The sequence below is a fragment of the Palaemon carinicauda genome, chromosome 14 (assembly GCF_036898095.1).
Source record: "Palaemon carinicauda isolate YSFRI2023 chromosome 14, ASM3689809v2, whole genome shotgun sequence".
Classification (NCBI taxonomy): Eukaryota; Metazoa; Arthropoda; class Malacostraca; order Decapoda; family Palaemonidae; genus Palaemon; species Palaemon carinicauda.
Genome location: NC_090738.1, coordinates 127,464,079 through 127,486,578, shown reverse-complemented (window position 1 = coordinate 127,486,578; position 22,500 = coordinate 127,464,079). Strand labels below are relative to the sequence as shown.

The 22,500-nt window shown below is 40.9% G+C and overlaps 1 protein-coding gene across 1 annotated transcript in view; it reads left to right on the top strand.

Moving 5' to 3' along the window:
- The first annotated feature begins 1,361 nt into the window (after positions 1 to 1,361).
- The window catches only part of LOC137653759 (bcl-2-like protein 2), a 33,913-nt gene continuing 12,774 nt past the window's right edge, over positions 1,362 to 22,500 (top strand). Inside the window, exon 1 of the mRNA XM_068387384.1 lies at positions 1,362 to 2,431. Within this exon, the coding sequence (XP_068243485.1) occupies positions 1,628 to 2,431 (804 nt within the window). The 5' untranslated portion in view covers positions 1,362 to 1,627. The remainder of the gene's footprint in view (positions 2,432 to 22,500) is intronic.

The following is a 22,500-nucleotide window of genomic DNA, read 5'->3' as shown; positions in this document are numbered from 1 at the left end:
TCAAATGTGGCTGCCTTCAAGAAAAACCTGAAGACTTATCTTTTTAGAAAGTGTTATAATAGTGACCTGAAAACTATTAAGCCTGAATACAAATGCTAGCGAAATAACTGATAACGATACAGAGCAAAATATTAACTGGAAAGGAATTATTTTTTCATACACCAAGGCCCGCCTGAGCAGACCTTTAGTGTTTGATGGAGGGTGAGAAATAAACCTCTAAAAGTAAAAGTAAAGTAGAGACCAAATATATAGCCAACGGAGAAATGTCAGCCATTACAAATGATCCTGATTATCCTTCACAACTTTATCCTGAATCACCTACAAATTAAATTTGCTGAATATTCTTTATCCTTACTCACCTACAAATCATTGTATTATTGCCAGAGCCCGTGCTTGCTTGCAAGGGTCATTATTATTATTACTAGCCAAGCTACAACCCTAGTTGGAAAAGCAAGATGCTATAAGCCCAGGGGCTCCAACAGGGAAAAATAGCCCAGTGAGGAAAGGAAATAAGGAAATAAATAATTGAAGAGAACAAATTAACAATAAATCATTCTAAAACAAGTAACAACGTCAAAACAGACATGTCATATATAAACTATTAACAACATCGAAAACAAATATGTCATAAATAAACTATAAAAAGACTCATCCTTCACAACTTTATCCTGAATCACTTACAAATTAAATTTGCTGAATATTCTTTATCCTTACTCACCTACAAACCATTGCATTATTGCAAGAGCCCATGCATGCTTGCAAGGGTCGGCCAATCTGAAATAATATATATATTTCTGCCATCTCCTGATATGTGTGACGTTATATTTTCAGTGCTATAATTCATGACATGTGATTTTATCATACATAACACAATACTTTTATTCTCTTGAAATTATTTGATTTGGAAGATGCCATCTTATAGCTAGCTATATAGCTACTGTATACTTTTTTTCTATGCTATGCTACATTTTGAACAGGAAGTAGACTAAATGTTTACTTGTGATCTTCATGCAACTATATCTGGATATTAACACAATGATATGATGTGGAATATAGAGTCATGTTGTAATATATTTTTGTTTGTCTATACTCTAAGATAAACTTAGAAAATATTAAGTTGATTTGAATCGAAGTCTGCTATTTGTATGACAAAACAACATCATATATAGTGAAATAAGCCTGATAAATATTAAATTTTTATAATAGGATTGTACTTTGATACTGAAATAATTCCAAACATTTTCACCAACCAATGATTAAAAGTGGTGCAATAGTAGTTTGAAACTAGCCAATCTTTATAGCCAAAATAAAGCATCTTGTCATATTTTATAGCCAGTCGTCACGCATAACATCGCCACTACTAACGAGTCATCTGGCAACACTGTATATTGTGTAGAGAAAGGTGTTTTCAGCTTTTGTCAGTGTCTCGGAAATACTCGAATTTTATTCTGCCATAATGCAGGACCTTATACAAGTGCCCTCAGTGTATTGAGGCGTTTGCGTTCAATACTTCAAGAACAAAATAGAAGTGTGTGTTATACTATTTAGAGCAGTTTTATTTGTTGGCTTCGCACCCCACCAGTCTCTTCAAACTCTTGTCTTGTTTTTGTCTAGGTTCCATTCGACCATGGCCCCAGTCACAGACAAAATCATACCCAAAAGGACTAATGAAGACGAATCTGACGAAGGGTTCGTCTCCCCTTCGGTCGATCGCGTCGGTCTGAGGAACCGTAAGGATTCCATTAGGGAAATAAGGCAGTCTGAGAGTGAAAGTGGAAACACCAGCTCAGACAATGACAGCCAAGCTGGTTCCTCCTCCTCGGCCACGACGTCGTCGGAGTCCCAAGCCCTGCCGAATTCCGACGAGGAAATGGAGGAAACGTCGGCAACGTCTGAGGCAACTAACGATAAAAACAAGAAAGGCGAAGGAAATAGTAACGCTAAAAAGGACGTCACCAGCCATGACGGGACCCCCGCTGTTGCCCCGTCAGGAGCAGCTGCTGCTGTAGCCACCAAAAAAGACTCCTCGGCCGAAGAATCCAAAGCGGAGAGCTTAGCGAAGTTTATAGTGTATACGTTATTGGAGAAACACAATGGAGACTCGAGTGACAAAGTTGAGAGGACTTTATTGCGGTGTGTGAAAATGATGATGCAGAAACACGAGATCCTCTTCAAGGGCATGATGAAGAGGCTGCAGGTGACCCGAGAGACGGGGTACATCTCCTTCGTGACCGTGGCCAACACGCTCTTCGAGGAGGACAAGATGGTCATCACCTGGAGTAGGATCGTGGCGCTCTATGCCTTCGGGGGACAGTTAGCCCTTTACTGCAAGGAGAAGGGCATGGAGGACTTTGCGTGTACGGTAGCCGAATTTATGGGGAAATACGCTAAGGAAGTGCTAACACCCTACATTACGAATATAGGAGGATGGGTAAGTCAGATTTTACTCTGCTTACTGTTACGTGTGTAGATCGTTGGGTAAATAGGCCTGCTGCTCTCATAGAAAACTAGAATCCTTCCTATCTTCGTCACAAATATTATATCTTATGGAGCCTTTGTATATCACCGGCCAGTTCCTCACGCGTTGATTAAAAATGGACGTCAACTAACCTAAACTTCCCCCCCTAACCTAACCTACAAGCCATGTCCTTACCTACTTACCTAACGGGGGGTGGGATAACGCCCCCTGCGACCCCCCCTTACACTGCCGTATTCTACGTTAGACATAATAATACATACAGGTGGCCGCTATCATACATACACCCCTATCGTATCAATGTGTGTGATGTTTAATAAATTAATGCTAATCATTCACTTAATGGTCTTCGTCCCGCCATGACTCACTGCGCTTGCAATTTCCTCTCTTAGCTTAATGGCTGAGTATTTTGTCCGACTAAATATCGGTGACCCGACCACCTACGCCCTACCCTCTTTACTTATTATGCTTTTGCTAGAGTAAGTAGGAATGTAGTATATAGATAGGTAATCTCATACTAAATTTAACGTTATCTTATAGCCTAGTCTACCAAATTGGTTTTGTTTCCGCCAGATTGACCTGCTATGACCTGAAATGAAATGGTAAAGATGTACTGTTTGCAAGTGATATACGCCACAGTATTGTATTATGCCATGAACTCGGGTAGAATGTATTTTGATGGGGCAGGCGATATCACTCTTAATGGTGTATGTATGATAGCGGCCACCAGTATGTATTATCAAGCCAAACTTAGAATACGGCAGTGTAAGGGGGGTCGGGGGGGGGGGGGGGCGTCAGCCTCCCGTTAGGCAAGTAGGTAAGGGCACGGCTTATAGGTTAGGTTAGGGGGGGAATGTTTAGGTTAGTTGATGTACATTTTTAATGAACACGTGAGGAACTGGCCGCTGATATACAAAGGCTCCTCACTCTTATTACTGGTCTACACTCGCAATTAAACATTATTTTATTGCTCTGTTCTGGACAGTGGGCAAGTATTTTAGGAGACCAAGAATCGGTGACCCCACCACCTACACAGTACCTCCCTAATTTATAATATTTTCATTTACGTCATAGACTATTTATATCGTAATTCCTAATATGGCCTGTTTTGTGCTTGGTAGTCTTTCAGATTTAAGTAAACTGGGCATCTCAGTCTTCCACTGATTGTCATTCTTGGTTTTAATAATGATATTTGGTTGAGATTATTAATATTTGAACCTTCAGTTCCTTTCCAAATACAGCATGCATGAACCATATATTTTTCAAGCTGGTTGTTTAATTTTTTATTTTTTTATGACTTATTGTTGGTAGAAACCACATATTTATTTGTTTCCTTCCTACCCCCCTATAACTATTAGCCTATGTGGGGAAAAATAAATTTTGGGTGAGGGAAACTTTGAAACATATGGGGTAGTCTTAGAAGTACCGATGCGCCTGCTAACTACCCTTAGTGACGTATGTAAGGTTAGGTTGGGTAACGTATCTTTGCTAGAGCAGATTGGAATTAAATTTTCTATTTTCTATGCCATAGCTAAATCGTGTCCGCCAATCTACGAACATTCAAATTAAAAAGTTAAAAGTAAACCACCACTATGTGAATGAGACGCATTCCAAGACTCAATTATAGTCCATTTCTTGTAGCGAGGCAGATTTGCACCGACTCGCAACGGTGCCCTTTTAGCTCGGAAAAGTTTCCTGATCGCTGATTGGTTAGAATTATCTTGTCCAACCAATCAGCGATCAGGAAACTTTTCCGAGCTAAAAGGGCACCGCTGCGAGTCGGTGCAAATATGCCTCGCTAAAAGAAATTGACTATAGTTTGGTATTATTATAGTTCTGGTTGGGTCAACATTTCCTAATAAACTGATTTTCCTGTAGATAATCTCTCGTTTTCTTGTAAAATTACTTATTTTCTTAGCAAATAAATCGTGAGATATGCTAGTTCTTGAATCCAACATGATTAAGCTGGACATCCAGCTCTTAACAATCAATTCTATAGTCACCACTTGTATTCAGTACTGTATTCCTGCAGCTATATCTGCGTAAGGTACTATTAAGAGAAGTATAAACATTTTATTTATTGTACACAAGTTCATAACTGTAAATCCTCTGATCTTTGGGATTTAGTGATGTTCATCATGATCAGCCGTAACTAGTTCACTGCAGGACATGTCCTTCCACTCACATATGCTTATGGTCTTTCTGTGCCCATCTATACCTGCAATTTTTTTTAGATTGACAATCCATTGTCTTGTCTTCCTGCCCCTGCTGCTTTTGCAATCTCTAGGGACCCATTCTGTTTTTCCTAACAACCATCTCTTAGCTATACATTACTGTATACTGTACTGGTTCAAAGTGGTAGATGTGCATATATCACACCATAGTAGACTTCCTTGATTATCCCACCTAACCCTACAGTACCTACAGGTTCAGAAGCCACAGAAGGTAAAATGATTCATTCTAATTTAACCGTATTTTGTTAAACATGGTACAGTACATTGGGTCTTTGCCTGCCTGATGGGTGTACCAACTGGACACCCCCTGTACCCAACCAGACCATATGTCAAAGGAAATGTAGAAACCACGTCTAATCCTTGCTCATCCTGTCAGCATAGTGCAGCTCCAGTTACGTAACCCCCCCCCCCCCCCCCCTTCCTCCTCCTCCTTGGCATTGTGCAGTATAGTGTAACATACGACATTCCATACAGTAAGTTTAGGAAATATCGTTAGAGGTCACAAGTATATTTGCTTGCAATAAATCCTGATACAGTGCTGCATTTATTGGTAAGATTTTTTATTTTCAGGGTAGCCCTGCATAGTACCAGTTATTTTTTTTTTTCCATGAATACAGTATAGAGTATTTTATCATGAGATCTGGGTATCATATGTACGAAAACTTTAAAATATTCATACTTTGTGCCTTCTTACAAAAAATTGTTAAACTGAAAATGTCTGTGGGCGAAAATTGGAAGGAGGTACAACACATTTAGAGATTTAACTCTTGAGGTTTTTTTGGCGTTAATTTTTTGGATATCTGTTCGTGATTAGCCTACATGACTTCAAAGGTTCTGGCAAGTTCATGAATAGAGAAATACATGATCATCACCACCTCAAATATAAGAAATTAAATTTGAACTCAGCATTGCTCTACACATTTACACCAGTTAATAATGTAAGTTTTTTAACATGCCCTTTCCTTAGTGCAGCTAACACCTGACCATTCGAAACAAAATCTGTTTGTGAAATATTGAAGTAGAGTTCTGAGAATATTACAGTATATAAAATTTTCTTTGTTTCATCCCATTCTATCTCCATTTGTATTCAAATGTTGTGCCACTGGTTTACATCATAATCATACTTGATGCCTTTGTTAACTTGTCCATCTTTGGGCTGTTTATCTGAGCTAATCTGTGTTTATGAAGTTATATAGCTAAGTCCAGGATTGTGACTGGTTTAATTGCAGCATTCTTCTTGCTGAATTTTGTGTAGCCACATGCAAGTTGGAGCTTGTCACCACCATCTTGTTTTTCCATTTTCTGTTGCTGGAATTTTACTAGCCCCCGTTCAGTGGAACATTCTTCCACAAACGTTTTTTTTTTCTTGTTATTTTTCCTCCTACTGGATGCCACCAAAGGAATGTGTACCTTTTATCCTATAATTGTATGGTACTGTACAAATTTTTAATGTTTAGCAAAGGAGTTATCTATGGTAGCAAAAGTACATGGAGCCATTTACTGTGGTCTGTAAATCTACGTGTATTAATTTATGTTAAGGGGATTATTAATTAATAAAACAAGAAAAGGTTAACACCTTTTTCAAGGTGGATGATCTGAAAAGATGGACCTAACGTAACTCCTTGGATGACAAATTTGAAGAGACAGCATGAAAGATTGTGCACATGCTGTGTGATTAACTCATCATCCAGTAGCCATATCCCCAAGGACGTCAGCAATCAGGGTCCGCCATTTCTCTCTATTTCCGGCTCTGCAGCAACTCAACCGTAGATATTCTTGCTCCAGTCATTCTCACCCATCCATCCATATATATTTGTCTACGTCTTCCTGTCAGCTTCCTTCCATTGATTTTACCAGTGAGGGAGAGATGTTCTAAGTCTTGTCTTCTCACTGTGTAACCCACAAGCCACATTTGCCTATCTCTCGCTGAACCTAAAAGCGCTCTCCAATTCCTACCCACTCCATTACCCCCTCGTTGGTTTTCTTCTCAGTCCATGAGATTTTCAGCCTCCTTCTCCAAAATAAAATTTCTGCAGCTTGTAACCTAACCTGGTCTGCTTTCTTTGAGGTACAAGTTTCACAGCCATATAGCAGCACAGACCAAACAAAAATGTGATTGTCTATATTTATACTGTGCAAACAAGCTGTTGGTCAAATGCTTTTTATTGCAATTTTATAAAATCACAATTTATTGTTTATGCCGCTATCAGAAGTATTGTCCTATTATTGGATACGTAAGCTTATATGCAGCATTATACAGCGTATGCAGTTAGCCAAAAAAAGTTTTCATCTGAATGTGGTGAATATGAATATATAGAAAATAAATAGTTGAAAAATTAATTATTCAATTGCTCATTGGAAATGAGTGCCACTTTTTAGCACTGTCAGTAACCATGAATGAGCGTCTTACAGTATTATGAGTTTTCATTTGTTCAAGAAATGAAGCTATTTGGTATACCAGGCTAATAGTCAGAGATGCTGATGATTAAGCCATGCTTATCACTTTCTCCCAGAAGTGATACAACTTTCCTTTCTTGTTAGAATTCAATAAAGTAATCATATTTTACACAAACCAGAGCATGGCTTTGTTCCTGAGCGACTACTATCTACCAGGATTGCTGTCTTGGACTAATTTAGCCAACAGAATAATCCACATAAATGATTATTATTAGTAAATGCTAAGCTACAACCCTAGTTGGAAAAGCAGGATGCTATAAGCCCAGGGGCCCCAACAGGGAAAATAGCCCAATGAGGAAAGGAAACAAGGAAAAATAGAATATTTCAAGAAGAGTAACATTAAAATAAATATTTCCCATATAAACTATAAAAACGAACAAAACAAGAGGAAGAGAAATTAGATAGAATAGTGTGCCCGAGTGTACCCTCAAGCAAGAGAACTCTAACCCAAGACAGTGGAAGACCATGGTACAGAGGCTATGGCACTACCCAAGACTAGAGAACAATGGTTTGATTTTGGAGTGTCCTTCTCCTAGAAGAGCTGCTTACCATAGCTAAAGAGTCTCTTCTACCCTTACCAAGAGGAAAGTAACAACTGACGAGTTACTGTGCTGTAGTTAACCCCTGGGTTGAAGAAGGATTGTTTGGTAATCTCAGTGTTGTCAGGTGTATGAGGACAGACGAGAATCTGTAAAGAATAGACCAGACTATTCGGTGGCTGTGTAGGCAAAGGGAATGAACAGTAACCAGAGAGAAGGGTCCAATGTAGTACTGTCTGGCCAGTCAAAGGACCCCATAGCACTCTACCGGTAGTATATCAACGGGCGGCTAGTGCCCTGGTCAGCCTACTACCTGTTCAGTATCATCAGCTGTGTTACTGAACTATACAATAGTGAGTGTGATCTCCCTTAAGTGTAAACTGAATTCCAAATATGTTTGTTACTCATACATTTATGAGGTATTAATTTTAAGGATGTTTACAGTATATCATGATTATGATACTCATTTTAGAGTTGTAAATTTTATTTGTTTTGATGATAAATTTCTTACATCTTGAACAAAGGCCAACACTATATTTTATTTTATATAGTGATAATTTTTTTTAACATCAATTTGTTTTAAGGTGGAACAGAGGCCAATATAGTTATGTTGTACAAACTTTAAATATATCTTAGATTCATATTTAATGAATACATAAAAAATATAAGTAAGGAATTTCTCTTCCTCTTGTTTTGTTTAAAGTTTATATAGGAAATATTTACTTCAATGTTCTTACTGTTTTTAAGATATTTTTATGTTTCCTCGTTTCCTTTCCTCACTGGGCTATTTTCCCTGTTGGGGCCGTGGGCTTATAGCATCCTGCTATAGCATTTAATAATAATAAAATGTATTCATCTTGGATTATTATTATTATTATTATTATTACTTGCTAAGCTACAACCCTAGTTGGAAAAGCAGGATGCTATAAGCCCAGGGGCCCCTACAAGGAAAATAGCTCAGTGAGAAAAGGAAAAAATGAAAAATAAAATTTTTCAATATTAAACTTACCCGATAATCATGTAGCTGTCAACTCCGTTGCCCGACAGAATTCTATGGAGGGATACGCCAGCTATCACAATACTAGAAGGGGGTGTACTTACCAGCGCCACCTGTGGCCAGGTACTCGATCATTTGTTGTTGACACCTCCTCAATTATTCCTCTGTCGTGCTTCCGGCTAGACGTTCTGGGATACGCTCATGGTCTTCGAGTTTATTCATGGATATTTGGTGAAGTATTCTCTTAGATTAACGGCTGTCGCATACTGGAATCCTTTTTATATTAGCTAGTTAGCTTTTATATAAACTCTGATTAACGGTTAATGAATTTTTGCTTGTTTTTGGATCACCCTTTGACTTACTCTTTGAAACAAGATGTCTGACGTTTCGCAAGCTCCCTCCCATAGACGATGTAGGTCTTGCAATAGGCGTATTCCGAAGGTCTCGGTAGATCCTCACACCGCTTGTTCTGACTGTAGGGACAGGCCCTGTCTATTAGAAAATCGGTGTGAGGAGTGCGCCGGACTTTCGGAATTGGATTTTGTACGTCTTTTAAAATATTCATCCAAGTTAGAGAGAACTAGAGCTAGGAGAAGTTCTTCTCACTCTTCTATGTTTTCCTCACCTCATGATCCCCTACCTTTTCCTACCCCTGTAGTGGCTACCCCCGAACCTACTGTGTGCCCTCCGCCTGATATGTCAACTGTTTTGCGTGCTATTCAGGCTTTAGGAGATAAAGTAGAATCAGTGGTAAGTGACCATAAGTCTCTGATGGCCGAGGTTAAAGAACTGAAGGTCAAGAGTGCAGTGGGTGGAAATAGTGCCAGTGCTGTGACGAGTGCTAGTGTCTGTGCAGTGCCAAGTGCTAGTGGTGCCAGTGTGGTGCGTGAGGATTTTTCTGTGCGAGCCAGTCGTCCTCCCAGTCCGGGACCTCTTGCAAGCTCCCATGCCCAGGGGAGAAGCAATGTCGAAGGGCTTAAGGGTTCGACAGGCCTTGTTAGGCGCACAGAATTATCCTCGGTGGTTGCGGGCGTGTCTTCCTTAGACCGTCACTCCCACCTGCAGACGATTGAGCCCGTCTTCTCGTCCGCTGATCTTCATGCAGGGAAGAAACGTTGGTCTCAGGTCTCGAGACCGCTTAAACGTAGAGTTCAGTCAGCGAGTGCTCAGCCAGGTTGCAGTCATTGGCTCAGCTCCGACTCGCCTCTGTCATCGGTCGACTGTACTCCGCCCAAGAGGAGTAAGGTTCTGCCTATACAGACCCCGACTGTGACTTTACCTCAGTCTGTTATCGTTTCTGCCGACCCCAAGTGGACCCTGCTTCAGTCCATGCAAGTTCAGCTTTCGGACTTGATGCGTGAGTGTCGGGCTGAGAGTGTTGCACCTCCTGCACTCCCTCCACCTGTTCTCGCTGCACCTGTGCTCGCCCAGCCTGCACCTGCTCCGCCTGTGCTCGCCCAGCCTGCACCTGCTCCGCCTGGTCGCAGCACCATCTGCCAGGCGTACGATGTTGAACCACTTTCGGAGTTTGCTGTTCACAGTGTTGTTCAGCCTCAGCCTTCTTTAAGGCAACCCTTGCTTTGGGATCAGGAGAGTCACACTCTTCCTCCTCCTCCCCTTGCTACTCCACCAGTGGTGCAACTCTCGGTTGGGGTACAACAACCTCTCCCCTCCGTGAGTCTGTCTGCTCAACCAGCGCTGCACCGAGTTCAACCCTCATCTAGGCAAGCTCATCTACACCATGCACTTGCGCCTCAGGAGCCTCAGCTTGCTAGAACTTTACCTTGTTCTGCGCAGCCTCAACCTTCTCATGCTCCACTCATCTCTCAGGAACAGGAACGGACTACTCCGCCTCCGTCCTCCGCTCAGCTGGTGCAATCCTTGGGTGCAACTCTTGCTAGGAGTCAACCCCCTTCACCCTTGCACCTGCCTTCTGCTCCGACTGTTGTTCAGCCTATGCAGTCTGAACCTCAGGTTTTCCCTCAAGTTGAGGAAACCTCTGTTGTTGTTCCTACCCGTTCTGACTCTGCGGTTCAGCATTCTGGTCCTTTTGCTTCGCTACCTTCTGCTGATGAAGTGTCGGATGATGAGGAGGCACATCTTGATCCCTCATCAGACGTGGAGGAGTCTAAGCTTTCTCCATTGTCTGTTGATTTTAGAAAGGTCTTGGCTCTACTCAGGGAGCTTTACCCTGACCACTTCGTCTCTGCTGTTCCCCGCTCTCCTCCATCTGAGTTTTCGCTAGGCGTGCAACAAGCTAAGTCGAGCTATACTAAGCTTGTCCTAGCTAGATCCTCCAAGAGGGCCTTAAGGACCTTAGGGGAGTGGCTTCAGTCTAAACAACACCTGGGCAAGACTTCCTTCATGTTCCCTCCAACGAAGCTCGCATCGAAAGGTTGCGTTTGGTATGCCACAGGGGAAGCACCAGGCTTGGGAGTTCCTGCCTCTGCCCAGGCTGACTTCTCAAGTCTGGTGGACTCGCCTAGGAGGACTGCGATGAGACGCTCGAAGGTTTGTTGGACCTTCTCAGACCTGGATCATCTTCTGAAAGGGTTGTTCAGAGCTTTCGAAATGTTCAACTTTCTCGACTGGTGCCTGGGAGCCCTCAGCAAGAAAACATCTCCTGCGGACAAAGACTCTGCCATGTTAATTATGTCCTGCATGGATAAGGCTATCAGGGATGGATCGGGTGAGCTAGCGTCGTTATTTGTATCAGGGGTGTTGAAGAAAAGGGAACAACTGTGTACCTTCCTCTCAGCCAGCATTACACCGTGCCAGCGATCACAGCTCCTTTTTGCTCCACTCTCAAAGTTCCTCTTTCCCGAGGAGCTAGTTAAGGACTTGTCGGCTGCCCTGATACAGAAGGACACGCACGATCTTGTAGCCTCATCGGCTCGTAAGTCTAAGGTTACCACCTCTGTCCCCAAGACTTATCGCTCTCCAGTGGCTGATACCCCGGCCACTAGGTTCATACCGCCCTTTCGTGGTAGAGCCCCCAGCCGAGGAAGCTCCCGTCCAGACTCTCACAGGGGCAAGTCTAAGAAAGGACCCAGGACATCTAAGGGAAAGCACTGACTCTCAGATTCTCCAGACAACAGTAGGAGCCAGGCTCAAGATCTTCTGGCAAGCCTGGGAGAAGAGAGGTGCAGACGCACAGTCTGTCAGTTGGCTGAGGTACGGTTACAGGATTCCATTCTGCCTCAAACCGCCTCTGACCACATCGCCCATCAACCTCTCTCCCAACTACAAAGAAGAGGACAAGAGGCTAGCATTGCAACAGGAGGTGTCGCTACTTGTGCAGAAGAAGGCAGTGGTTATAGTCCGGGACCATCAATCCCCGGGCTTCTACAACCGTCTCTTTCTTGTGGCCAAAAAGACAGGAGGTTGGAGACCGGTGCTGGACGTCAGCTCTCTCAACGAGTATGTCACCAAGCAGACGTTCACAATGGAGACGACCAAGTCGGTCTTAGCAGCGGTCAGACAGGAGGACTGGATGGTCTCGTTGGACTTGAAAGATGCATACTTTCACGTTCCCATTCATCCAGACTCCCAACCTTTCCTGAGATTCGTTTTCGGAAAGGTTGTCTATCAGTTCCAAGCCCTGTGTTTTGGCCTAAGCACAGCTCCTATGGTCTTTACTCATCTGATGAGGAATGTAGCGAAATTCCTGCACTTATCGAACATCAGAGCCTCCCTCTACCTAGACGACTGGCTGTTGAGAGCCTCCACGAGTCGTCGTTGTCTGGAGAACCTCTCTTGGACTTTAGATCTAATCAGAGACCTAGGTCTATTAGTCAATATAGAGAAATCTCGACTCATTCCCTCCCAATCCATTGTGTACCTGGGAATGGAGATTCAGAGTCGGGATTTTCGGGCTTTTCCATCGGCCCCCAGGATAAACCAAGCCCTACAGTGCATCATGAGCATGCTGAAGAGGAGCAATTGCTCAGTGAGACAGTGGATGAGTCTCACAGGGACCCTCTCATCTCTGGCCCTGTTTGTCGAGCTAGGGAGACTCCACCTCCGCCCTCTTCAATTCCATCTTGCAGCTCATTGGGACAAGGGCTCGACTCTAGAAGCAGTCTCTATCCCTATCAACCAAGAGATGAAGACCACTCTCCGGTGGTGGAAGCACAATCTTCTTCTCAAGGAGGGTCTATCATTGGCCATCCAGACCCCCCATCTTCATCTCTTCTCGGATGCATCGGACTCGGGCTGGGGTGCGACCTTGGACGGACGGGAATGCTCAGGAGTATGGAACAAGGATCAAGGATTACTCCACATCAACTGCAAGGAACTGTTAGCAGTCCATCTTGCCCTGTTGAACTTCAAGTCCCTCCTGCTAGGCAAAGTGGTGGAGGTGAATTCAGACAACACCACAGCCTTGGCTTACATCTCCAAGCAAGGAGGGACCCATTCGAGGAGCCTTTACGAGATCGCAAGGGACCTCCTCATTTGGTCAAGAGGTCTAAACCTCACACTGGTCACGAGGTTCATCCAGGGCGATATGAATGTTTCAGCGGATCGCCTCAGCAGAAGGAATCAGGTCATTCCCACGGAATGGACCCTCCACAAGAGTGTGTGCAACAGACTTTGGACGTTGTGGGGTCAACCTACCATAGACCTGTTTGCCACCTCCATCACCAAGAGACTTCCGCTTTATTGTTCCCCTGTTCCAGACCCTGCAGCGGTTCATGTAGATGCTTTTCTTCTGAACTGGTCCCATCTCGACCTGTACGCATTCCCTCCGTTCAAGATTATAAACAAAGTTCTGCAGAAATTCGTCTCGCACGAAGGGACACGGCTGACGCTGGTTGCTCCCCTTTGGCCTGCAAGAGAATGGTACACAGAGGTATGTCAATGGCTAGTCGACTTCCCCAGGACTCTACCTCTAAGAGTGGACCTTCTACGTCAACCACACGTAGACAGGTTGCACCCAAACCTCCACGCTCTTCGACTGACTGCCTTCAGACTGTCGAAAGATTCGCTAGAGCTAGAGGCTTTTCGAAGGAGGCAGCCAGTGCGATTGCCAGAGCTAGAAGAATTTCCACTCGTAGAGTCTACCAGTCTAAGTGGGAGGTCTTCCGAAGCTGGTGTAGAGCCAATTCAATATCCTCTACCAATACCTCTGTGATCCAAATAGCTGACTTCCTTCTTCATCTTAGGAATGAGAGATCCCTTTCAACATCTACGATTAAAGGGTATAGGAGCATGTTGGCCTCAGTCCTCCGCCACAGGGGTTTGGACCTGTCTTCCAACAAGGACCTTCAAGACATTCTCAAGTCTTTTGAGACGTCTAAAGAACGTCGTCTTTCCACTCCAGGCTGGAATCTGGACGTAGTCTTAAGGTTCCTTATGACATCTAGGTTCGAACCTCTCCAGTCAGCTTCCTTCAAGGATCTTACCCTCAAGACTGCTTTTCTCGTTTGCCTTGCAACAGCTAAGAGAGTCAGTGAGGTTCATGCCTTCAGCAAGAACATTGGTTTCACAACCGAATCAGCTACATGTTCTTTTCAGCTTGGATTCCTAGCAAAGAACGAGCTTCCTTCACGTCCTTGGCCTAGATCGTTCGAAATACCTAGCCTCTCCAACATGGTAGGTAACGAACTAGAGAGAGTTCTTTGCCCTGTCAGAGCTCTCAAATATTATCTGAAGAGGTCTAAACCTATTCGAGGACAGTCAGAAGCCTTATGGTGTGCCATCAAGAAACCCTCGAGACCCATGTCCAAGAATGGGCTTTCGTACTATATAAGGCTTCTGATCAGAGAAGCACATTCTCACTTAAAGGAGGAAGACCTTGCATTGCTGAAGGTAAGGACCCACGAAGTAAGAGCTGTAGCTACTTCGTTGGCCTTTAATAAAAACCGTTCTCTGCAGAGCATTATGGATGCAACCTATTGGAGGAGCAAGTCAGTGTTTGCATCATTTTATCTGAAAGATGTCCAGTCTCTTTACGAGAACTGCTACACCCTGGGACCGTTCGTAGCAGCGAGTGCAGTAGTAGGTGAGGGCTCAGCCACTACATTCCCATAATCCCATAACCTTTTTAACCTTTCTCTTGAATACTTTTATTGTTGTTTTTATGGTTGTTACGGTAGGCTAAGAAGCCTTCCGCATCCTTGGATTTGGCGGGTGGTCTATTCATTCTTGAGAAGCGCCTGGGTTAAAGGTTTGGTAGAGGTCCTTTAGTAGGGTTGCAACCCCTTGTACTTTGGTACCTTTGGGTTGATTCAGCCTCCAAGAGGAACGCTGCGCTCAGTAAGGAAGACGAACTTTAAATAAAAGGCAGAGTAACGGTTCTATTCGACTTCCTTACCAGGTACTTATTATTTCATTGTTATTTGAGATAACTGTTATATGAAATTTGGGATACTTAGCTATCCTTTAATCATGTACACTGGTTTTCACCCACCTCCCTGGGTGTGAATCAGCTACATGATTATCGGGTAAGTTTAATATTGAAAAATGTTATTTTTATTAATAAAATAAATTTTTGAATATACTTACCCGATAATCATGATTTAATCGACCCTCCCTTTCCTCCCCAGAGAGAACCAGTGGACCGAGGAATAATTGAGGAGGTGTCAACAACAAATGATTGAGTACCTGGCCACAGGTGGCGCTGGTAAGTACACCCCCTTCTAGTATTGTGATAGCTGGCGTATCCCTCCATAGAATTCTGTCGGGCAACGGAGTTGACAGCTACATGATTATCGGGTAAGTATATTCAAAAATTTATTTTATTAATAAAAATAACATATTTCAACAACAGCAACAACATTAAAATAAGTATTTCCTATATAAACTATAAAAACTTTAGCAAAACAAGAAAGAGAGAAACCAAACAGTACAGTGTGCCCGAGTGTACCCCCAAGCAAGAGAACTCTAACCCAAGACAGTGGTAGACCATGGTACAGAGAACACTGGTTTGATTTTGGAGTGTCCTTCTAGAAGAGCATTTGATCCTGTTCATTAAACCTTTACACTGAGAGCACTTTAGTTCTCTTCTCATGAGATTCTGATGTTTTATTCAATTAATTGCAGGGAGCAAGTCTTCAACCAATGATATTTTGATCATATAAAAAATGGGACTGTACAGTACATCAATAAATTCTCAACCCGAGACATTTCCAATACTATAAAAAGCAAAATGTTGACTCCTGTGACAAACATTTATTTCTTCCCTAACAGGTAATTTTTTTACCATTAAAACAGAATAAGCATTGGTTTAAGGATCAAAAGAGAAATCGAGCAACATGAGTGAATACCAGGAAAGTTGGATATTATTATTAAAACATCCTGCATGGTATATGTGCCACATGTTTTGCTTCAGATATTTTTTCCTGCTTTGTTGGAAGTCTGTGCTATGTTCATTTGGATGTCTACAGGTTTCAAGATTTTTTTTATCAGATTGGCAATTTCCTTTTTCCAAGATAGTACTGCATTGGACCCCTCTCTGGTTGTGGCTTATTTTTTCTCTTGCCTACACATACACTGAATAGTCTGGCCTATTCTTTATACAAAAATTCATCCTCACTTAAGGGGTTAACTACTGCACTGTAATTGGTCAGTGGTTACTCTCCACTTGGTAATAAGGGTAGAAAAGAGACTTTATTTATGTTGAGCAGCTGTTCTTGGAGGACACTCCAAAATCAAAATATTTTTCTCTAGTCTTGGGTAGTGGCATAGCCTTCCACTGTCTTCGGTTAGAGTTCTCTTGCTTGTGACACTCTGACAGATTATTGTGTGTTTCCTTATTTCCTATTGTCACTGGGCTATTTTCCCTGTTGGGAATCATAGGCTTATATCATCCTGGTTCTCCAGCTAGGGTTGCAGCTTAGCTAATAATTATAGTATCATTTTGTCAAATGAAGGAATAACAAGATGGCGCCTGAACGTGACGTCATACAGGTACTCAACAGTAGGAGTAGAGCGTGCCTTAATAACGGCTCTCCTCCAATTCTTGCCACTTTCCCCTCTCGAAGCGTAAACGCTATTCGGGGTGTAGATAGCTATGTGGCGTGTCAAGTATACATCCTCTGATATTATGCGATATCCCTAAAGGTGAAAGCCAGGGAAATTCGTGCCAGGAGTTAGAATTCTGGATACCTTAAGTAAAATTCTCTGGGATATATCACTGTAGTTAAATATAACCTAGGAAGCTACTATAAAGGAACTTCCATCAGGACAACATGGCCTGAGCCCAAAAATAGATTTTTCGCTTCGCTCAAAATCCGTTTTGTCATATAGTATTCCATAACTAAAGTTATAGCAGTGAAATTCCTAGCACTTGCTTGCATTTTAAACGCTAGTGCATAATACTGCTTCATTTGAAGCGCAGTTGCACCAACATTCTGGTGCTGCGTTATCACAATTCAGTGCTTGATACAAGAATTCTTCCTGCTTGCATTGTTTATGTTGATGCTTGTACTATAACTTTTAAAAAGGCATAATTTTTATGTTTATGTTGATGCTTGTACTATAACTTTTAAAAAGGCATAATTTTTATGTTTATGTTGATGCTTCTACTATAACTTTAAAACGGCTTAATTTTTATGACACATGTTCCATGTACAAACTGGTTCTCAAATACCTACCAATTTTTCTTTATTTTTATGTATGTAATGTACACTATATATGCAGTACTTATACTTAATCCTCTTTACTGTTGTTTGTTTACTTTTTTCTTATGGAAACTTCCAGTGCAGGTTTTATTACTTGTTCCACAAAAATGTTTACTCATATTGTTTTATATTTACATCTGTTGCTTATTGATTTGATTGAAGGTTTTTTATTTTCTTTATTTTTCCAAGGTTTGAATTAGACAAAACATGAGATGTTTGCAGCATGTGCAATGTCTAGTTCATAGGTATACAGTGTCTGCTAACTACACCAGAAACACTTTAAATAATGTATCCTAGCTGTATTTTAGGTGCAATACAGCCTATTAAGCTGAGGATAATACTAATACAGTACTGTGCTGTAGTCTTTTCTACAGCTTACAATGGTTTTTAAATCAAGTGCTGTACTGTGGAGAGTATGAATCTGTTATGTAATCCTTAAAGAGTGATACAGTACATTACATATTAATTATGCAGAACTTTAATCTTCAGATGCCATGATTAGTTGAATGAAAGAAGTGTTTGTCAGCAGCCTATTTCCTAAAACATTATGCAGCTGTTTTGGGGGCCCTAATCATATTGGCATAAGCTTTCACTTTTTGGTAAAGAACACTTTTGTGCACTTATGGCTTCCTAAACATACTAAGCATGTTTTACCAGGATTTTTACCCAGTACCTAAAGGCTATCATGGTGTATACGATACAGTTTCAGATACCAATGTAGGTTTAAAGAAATGTGAACTTTTTATTTATTATTGTTATTATTACCGGCTAAGTTACAACCCTAATTAAAAAAGGGATTTTGACGAAGGAAAAATCTATTTCTGGGGAGAGACCTGTGGCGCCGGGCGAAAAGTCCTTCTTGTATACCTTTTCTGATAAAAACCTTCCAATTATACCAGAGAAAGATAAAAGCATGGAATGCTGAGGTTACAACCCTCGCGCGAGCACCTTTTGGGTGTCGTGTATAAAGCAAAGGCGCGTGAAATCCACTATTCACAGGTTGTCTTCCATTTAGTTAATTCCTTCGCCAAAGGGATGGGCCGATACAGAGGCCCTAGACACATCCCCATCGCCGTACCACCCACGCCACGACGCGAGCGCCATCTGAACAACATCCTTCTTTTTGGAATTCAAAAGTGTTGAATGTTTTCGTTGTGCTCTCGGTCTTTTTTATCTATCGTAGATTTATTTTGTCATGTCCGAAGCTCCATCTTCACACATTCCATTGTTAAGTACCATAGTTTGTTTTGACAGTTTTTTATTGTACCGGGCTTGTGTTTTATATCCAGTATAGTCTGTTTTATTATCCCCGTCTGGCCGTTCATGGCGGCCATTGTTTGTTCACTTGTTGGGGAATTCATCTTTATCTGCCCGTTTAGTACTCTGTCACTTAGGTTCTTGGTTAAGTCCCTGGCCTTATGCCTTTAGAACCGTTATTATTTTTATTTTTATTTTTTGCTCATGGTACTTTTTGCAAGTAAGTCCAGCCTACGATCGAGATAGCGATTTAGCTTTGTTTTTGTTTAGTAACCGCCCGAGGCGTTCGTCACTCGACTCGGTTAAAGGAACAGTGCTATTTATTTTAAGTTTTAACGGATGCTATTCTTCGATCGTAGTATTATATGGATGTACATTTTTATTTTATACGTTTATAATAGTGTTTTGTGATTTTTAGTCCTGTTTTTGTGTCCAAGAGAGCGGGAGATTGGGGTCCCCGTTTTCTGTTCGCAGTCACGAGTTACCCCTTTCTCTCGTTTTCTTTCTTAGCTTCGGTGGGGGAGCGGATTTCCCGTTTTCCGTTTTGTGCGTTCAGCGGGTTCTCCCTCCCTCACCTCTCCCCCTCTGGGTGGATGATAACTTACGAGTTATTTATTTTTCGTGACTTTTCAATTGTTAGCGTTATTTTGGTCCGTGTTTCGTCCTCTCCCCGTTACGGCTCGGGAGTAGTTATGAACGTTATCCACTCCGCCTTGAGTTATACTCCGCCACGAGGGATTCTCAATAACTTTCGTTCTATTGTTATATTTATATTGTTTACTACATGGGACGGGCTTATGCTTTAAGCCCATGGGCTCCAACAGGGAAAAATAGCCCAGCGAAGAAAGGAAATAGATAAACGGTATGAGAAATAATAAACAATTAAAATAAGACATTTTAAAAACAGTAACATCAAAACTGATATTTCATATATATCAGAACTTTTTTCTCGCCTGGTGTCGTGTCCATATACAATAATAGAAAACCACTCCTATGTCAAATAGGTTTTCTGGTGAGAGGTATCTGTCTGCTGTAAGATGTTGATAAGAGTTAAACAGCCAAGTTTTCCTTTGAATAACCCCGGTTTATCTTTTAGATAGTCGAACCAGCTTCTTTACATTGCAACACTTGAGGTTTAGATAGATCTAAGGATGTATTCATAGATATATTTGTTTATAGTTTTTGAAAGGGGGGGGGGTTTGCTCGATTTTGGGCATATGGAACCTGGCATGTTGTGTATGAATCTTTACCTTATACCATTATTTTCGAATTTTCTAGTTTTTATAGGGAACAAAATATTGGATCAAATAATGCGATAAGACCTTACTTCTGATTAAGCTTATTATTGCATCATTATTAGTATAATCGAAGTAGCCATCTCAATTGGAAAAAGTTTGCACCAAGATTGAACTTCTGGAATTCCACTGATTCAGAAACAAAAAATTGGCTTGGAAGATTTAAGAGTTTTTCACTATTTGGTCGTAGGTGGATTGAAACTAATACCATATTTTGTAGTTTTGAGTAACAAAAGAGAAAATTCCATATCTGTACTTAACGGTAGAAGATCTGATGTATATGGTCTTAAAGATCTGATTGCATTACATTAACTCTCTCTCTCTCTCTCTCTCTCTCTCTCTCTCTCTCTCTCTCTCTCTCTCTCTCTCTCTCTCTCTCTCTCTCTCTCTCTCTCTCTCTCTCTCCATAGGATTTGGCAAGCAACAACAAAAAACAAAGATTATATATATATATATATGTATATATATATATATATATACATATATATATATATATATATATATATATATATATATATATATATTGTGTGTGTGTGTGTATATTTCATAAAAATTTGACATTTTATCCAACAATAGTTGAATTAGCTTGCGAATACCCGATTGGATAATTAACCTAAACAATATAAGAGTGAAAGAAATTAAAGAATAAAATGTTAAAACAATTCCTCTGGATAAATATATACCCATAGATTCTATAAGATTCAAAATCACAGTTCCTTGTGCAGTTGAAGGAGAAATAAAGATTTGACGCATTTTAATTGTTTAAAATTACTGATTGTTATGTGCCTTGATTGGCTAGCTTTCTTGATAATAACTAAATGTTTGGTCGCTATTGGGACATTTTTCGTATCTTATCAGGAGTCTTGTTTTTTTTTTTTTTTTTTTAAGGAGAAATACAAGTTTAACACATCTTGAATATGTTTAAAGTAGTTTATCTTATGTCTTGACTGGCTAGCTTTCTTGATGTTAACTTAATGTTTTGTCGACATTGGGGCCTTTTCATATCTTATCAGGAGGCTTTATGTTTTTATGGGAATTTCCATAGTAAAACACTCGAGTTATTTCCACATGTTAGCAATAGAAGCTCGTGTGTGTGTGTTTTGTAAATTCGGTCACAATGACCTTATTTGAGTCCTTGAAAGTGTATACAGTAGATATATACTGTACAGTATGAATATAAGCAGAGAGATGCCTTTTCTGCCCCTGTCATTATGTATGTTAACGTATTAAGGAATTCAATGTGTAAAATAATTAGCCTTGATTGGTGTACTACACACATTATATATATATATATATATATATATATATATATATTATATATATATATATATATATATACACACACATGTGTATACACACACATACAGTATACACACGTGTCTGTACGTATGATTTTATATATATATATATATATATATATATATATATATATATATATATATATATATATATACACTCTCACACATATACACACAAGTGTTTGTGCGTATGCTTATAGATCAAAATATTAAATAAAACAAAGGTATGCATTGCATTTAATAACTTGTGAAATTAAATATATATATATATATATATATATATATATATATATATATATATATATATATGCGCGCACTTTCTCGTTTATTTATTTCCAAGTAGCTTAGCCTTGGGCGAGAAAATGCGTATCCTGGTGATCACGTGATCGCTCTGCCGATTTCCCAATTCCTGTTGCGTACAGTCGCCGCCTCTTCTGCTCTCCTCGACCTTATTACGTCACCGGAAATAGCGTCGGGAGGCAGATAACAAAGAAATCAAGGTTTTCGCATCATCTTGAAAGATAAAACTGCCTTTTATCAGTTACTACGTCACTCAGAGGTGCGGTAAATAATGAGACATTGTCATCCAATGATTTTCTTGGTTCTTTTAGCGTCTGTTAAAACGTGTTTGAGTGCAGGCGCACCGAATCGGGGCCTTGGGTGCTAGTGCGGGGCAAGGGGGGGGGGGGGACGTGTTGTAGATGTAGGAGTAGTTAGTGAGTCACTGACTCCTGTGTGGGCTTGGATCCTCGCTATTTATATCTTCTTTTCTGTTGCCGTAAGTGGCGAATTTTTATATAATTGCTAAATGTAGAAACAGTCTTCTTTGATTCTCCCACATGCTCTGCAGTACTCATTTCGAGTCTCGGGTACACTATAATTCTTTCTCTTGTTTTTTTTAAGATTTATTTTAATGTTGGTACTTTTCATAGAATATTAATTGTTCATTATTTCTCTTATTTCATTATTTCCTTTCCTCACTGGGCTATTTTCCCTGCTGGGTCTTACGCCTACATAGCATCCTGCTTTTCCAACTATAGTGCTCCCAAACGAAAGTGGCAGCTGAGAGCTTATTTTTTCGCATCGAATCTTAAATATTTCGGTCATTTTACCCGGAGAAGCCCTAAAGCAGAGGATGGATTAAGGTCTTAAAGGTGGGGCAGTTCCATCAGTCAGTATCCCGGATATAGTTCCCTTTTCGGCTATTTTCCCCCAGGTGGCCAATGGAAAAGAAATTGGAATAGACTAAGTCTCTAATGCATTTAAAAACAAGGCGCACGTGTCTTTATTATTTTTACATCTTTATCTGAGTGAATATGATAT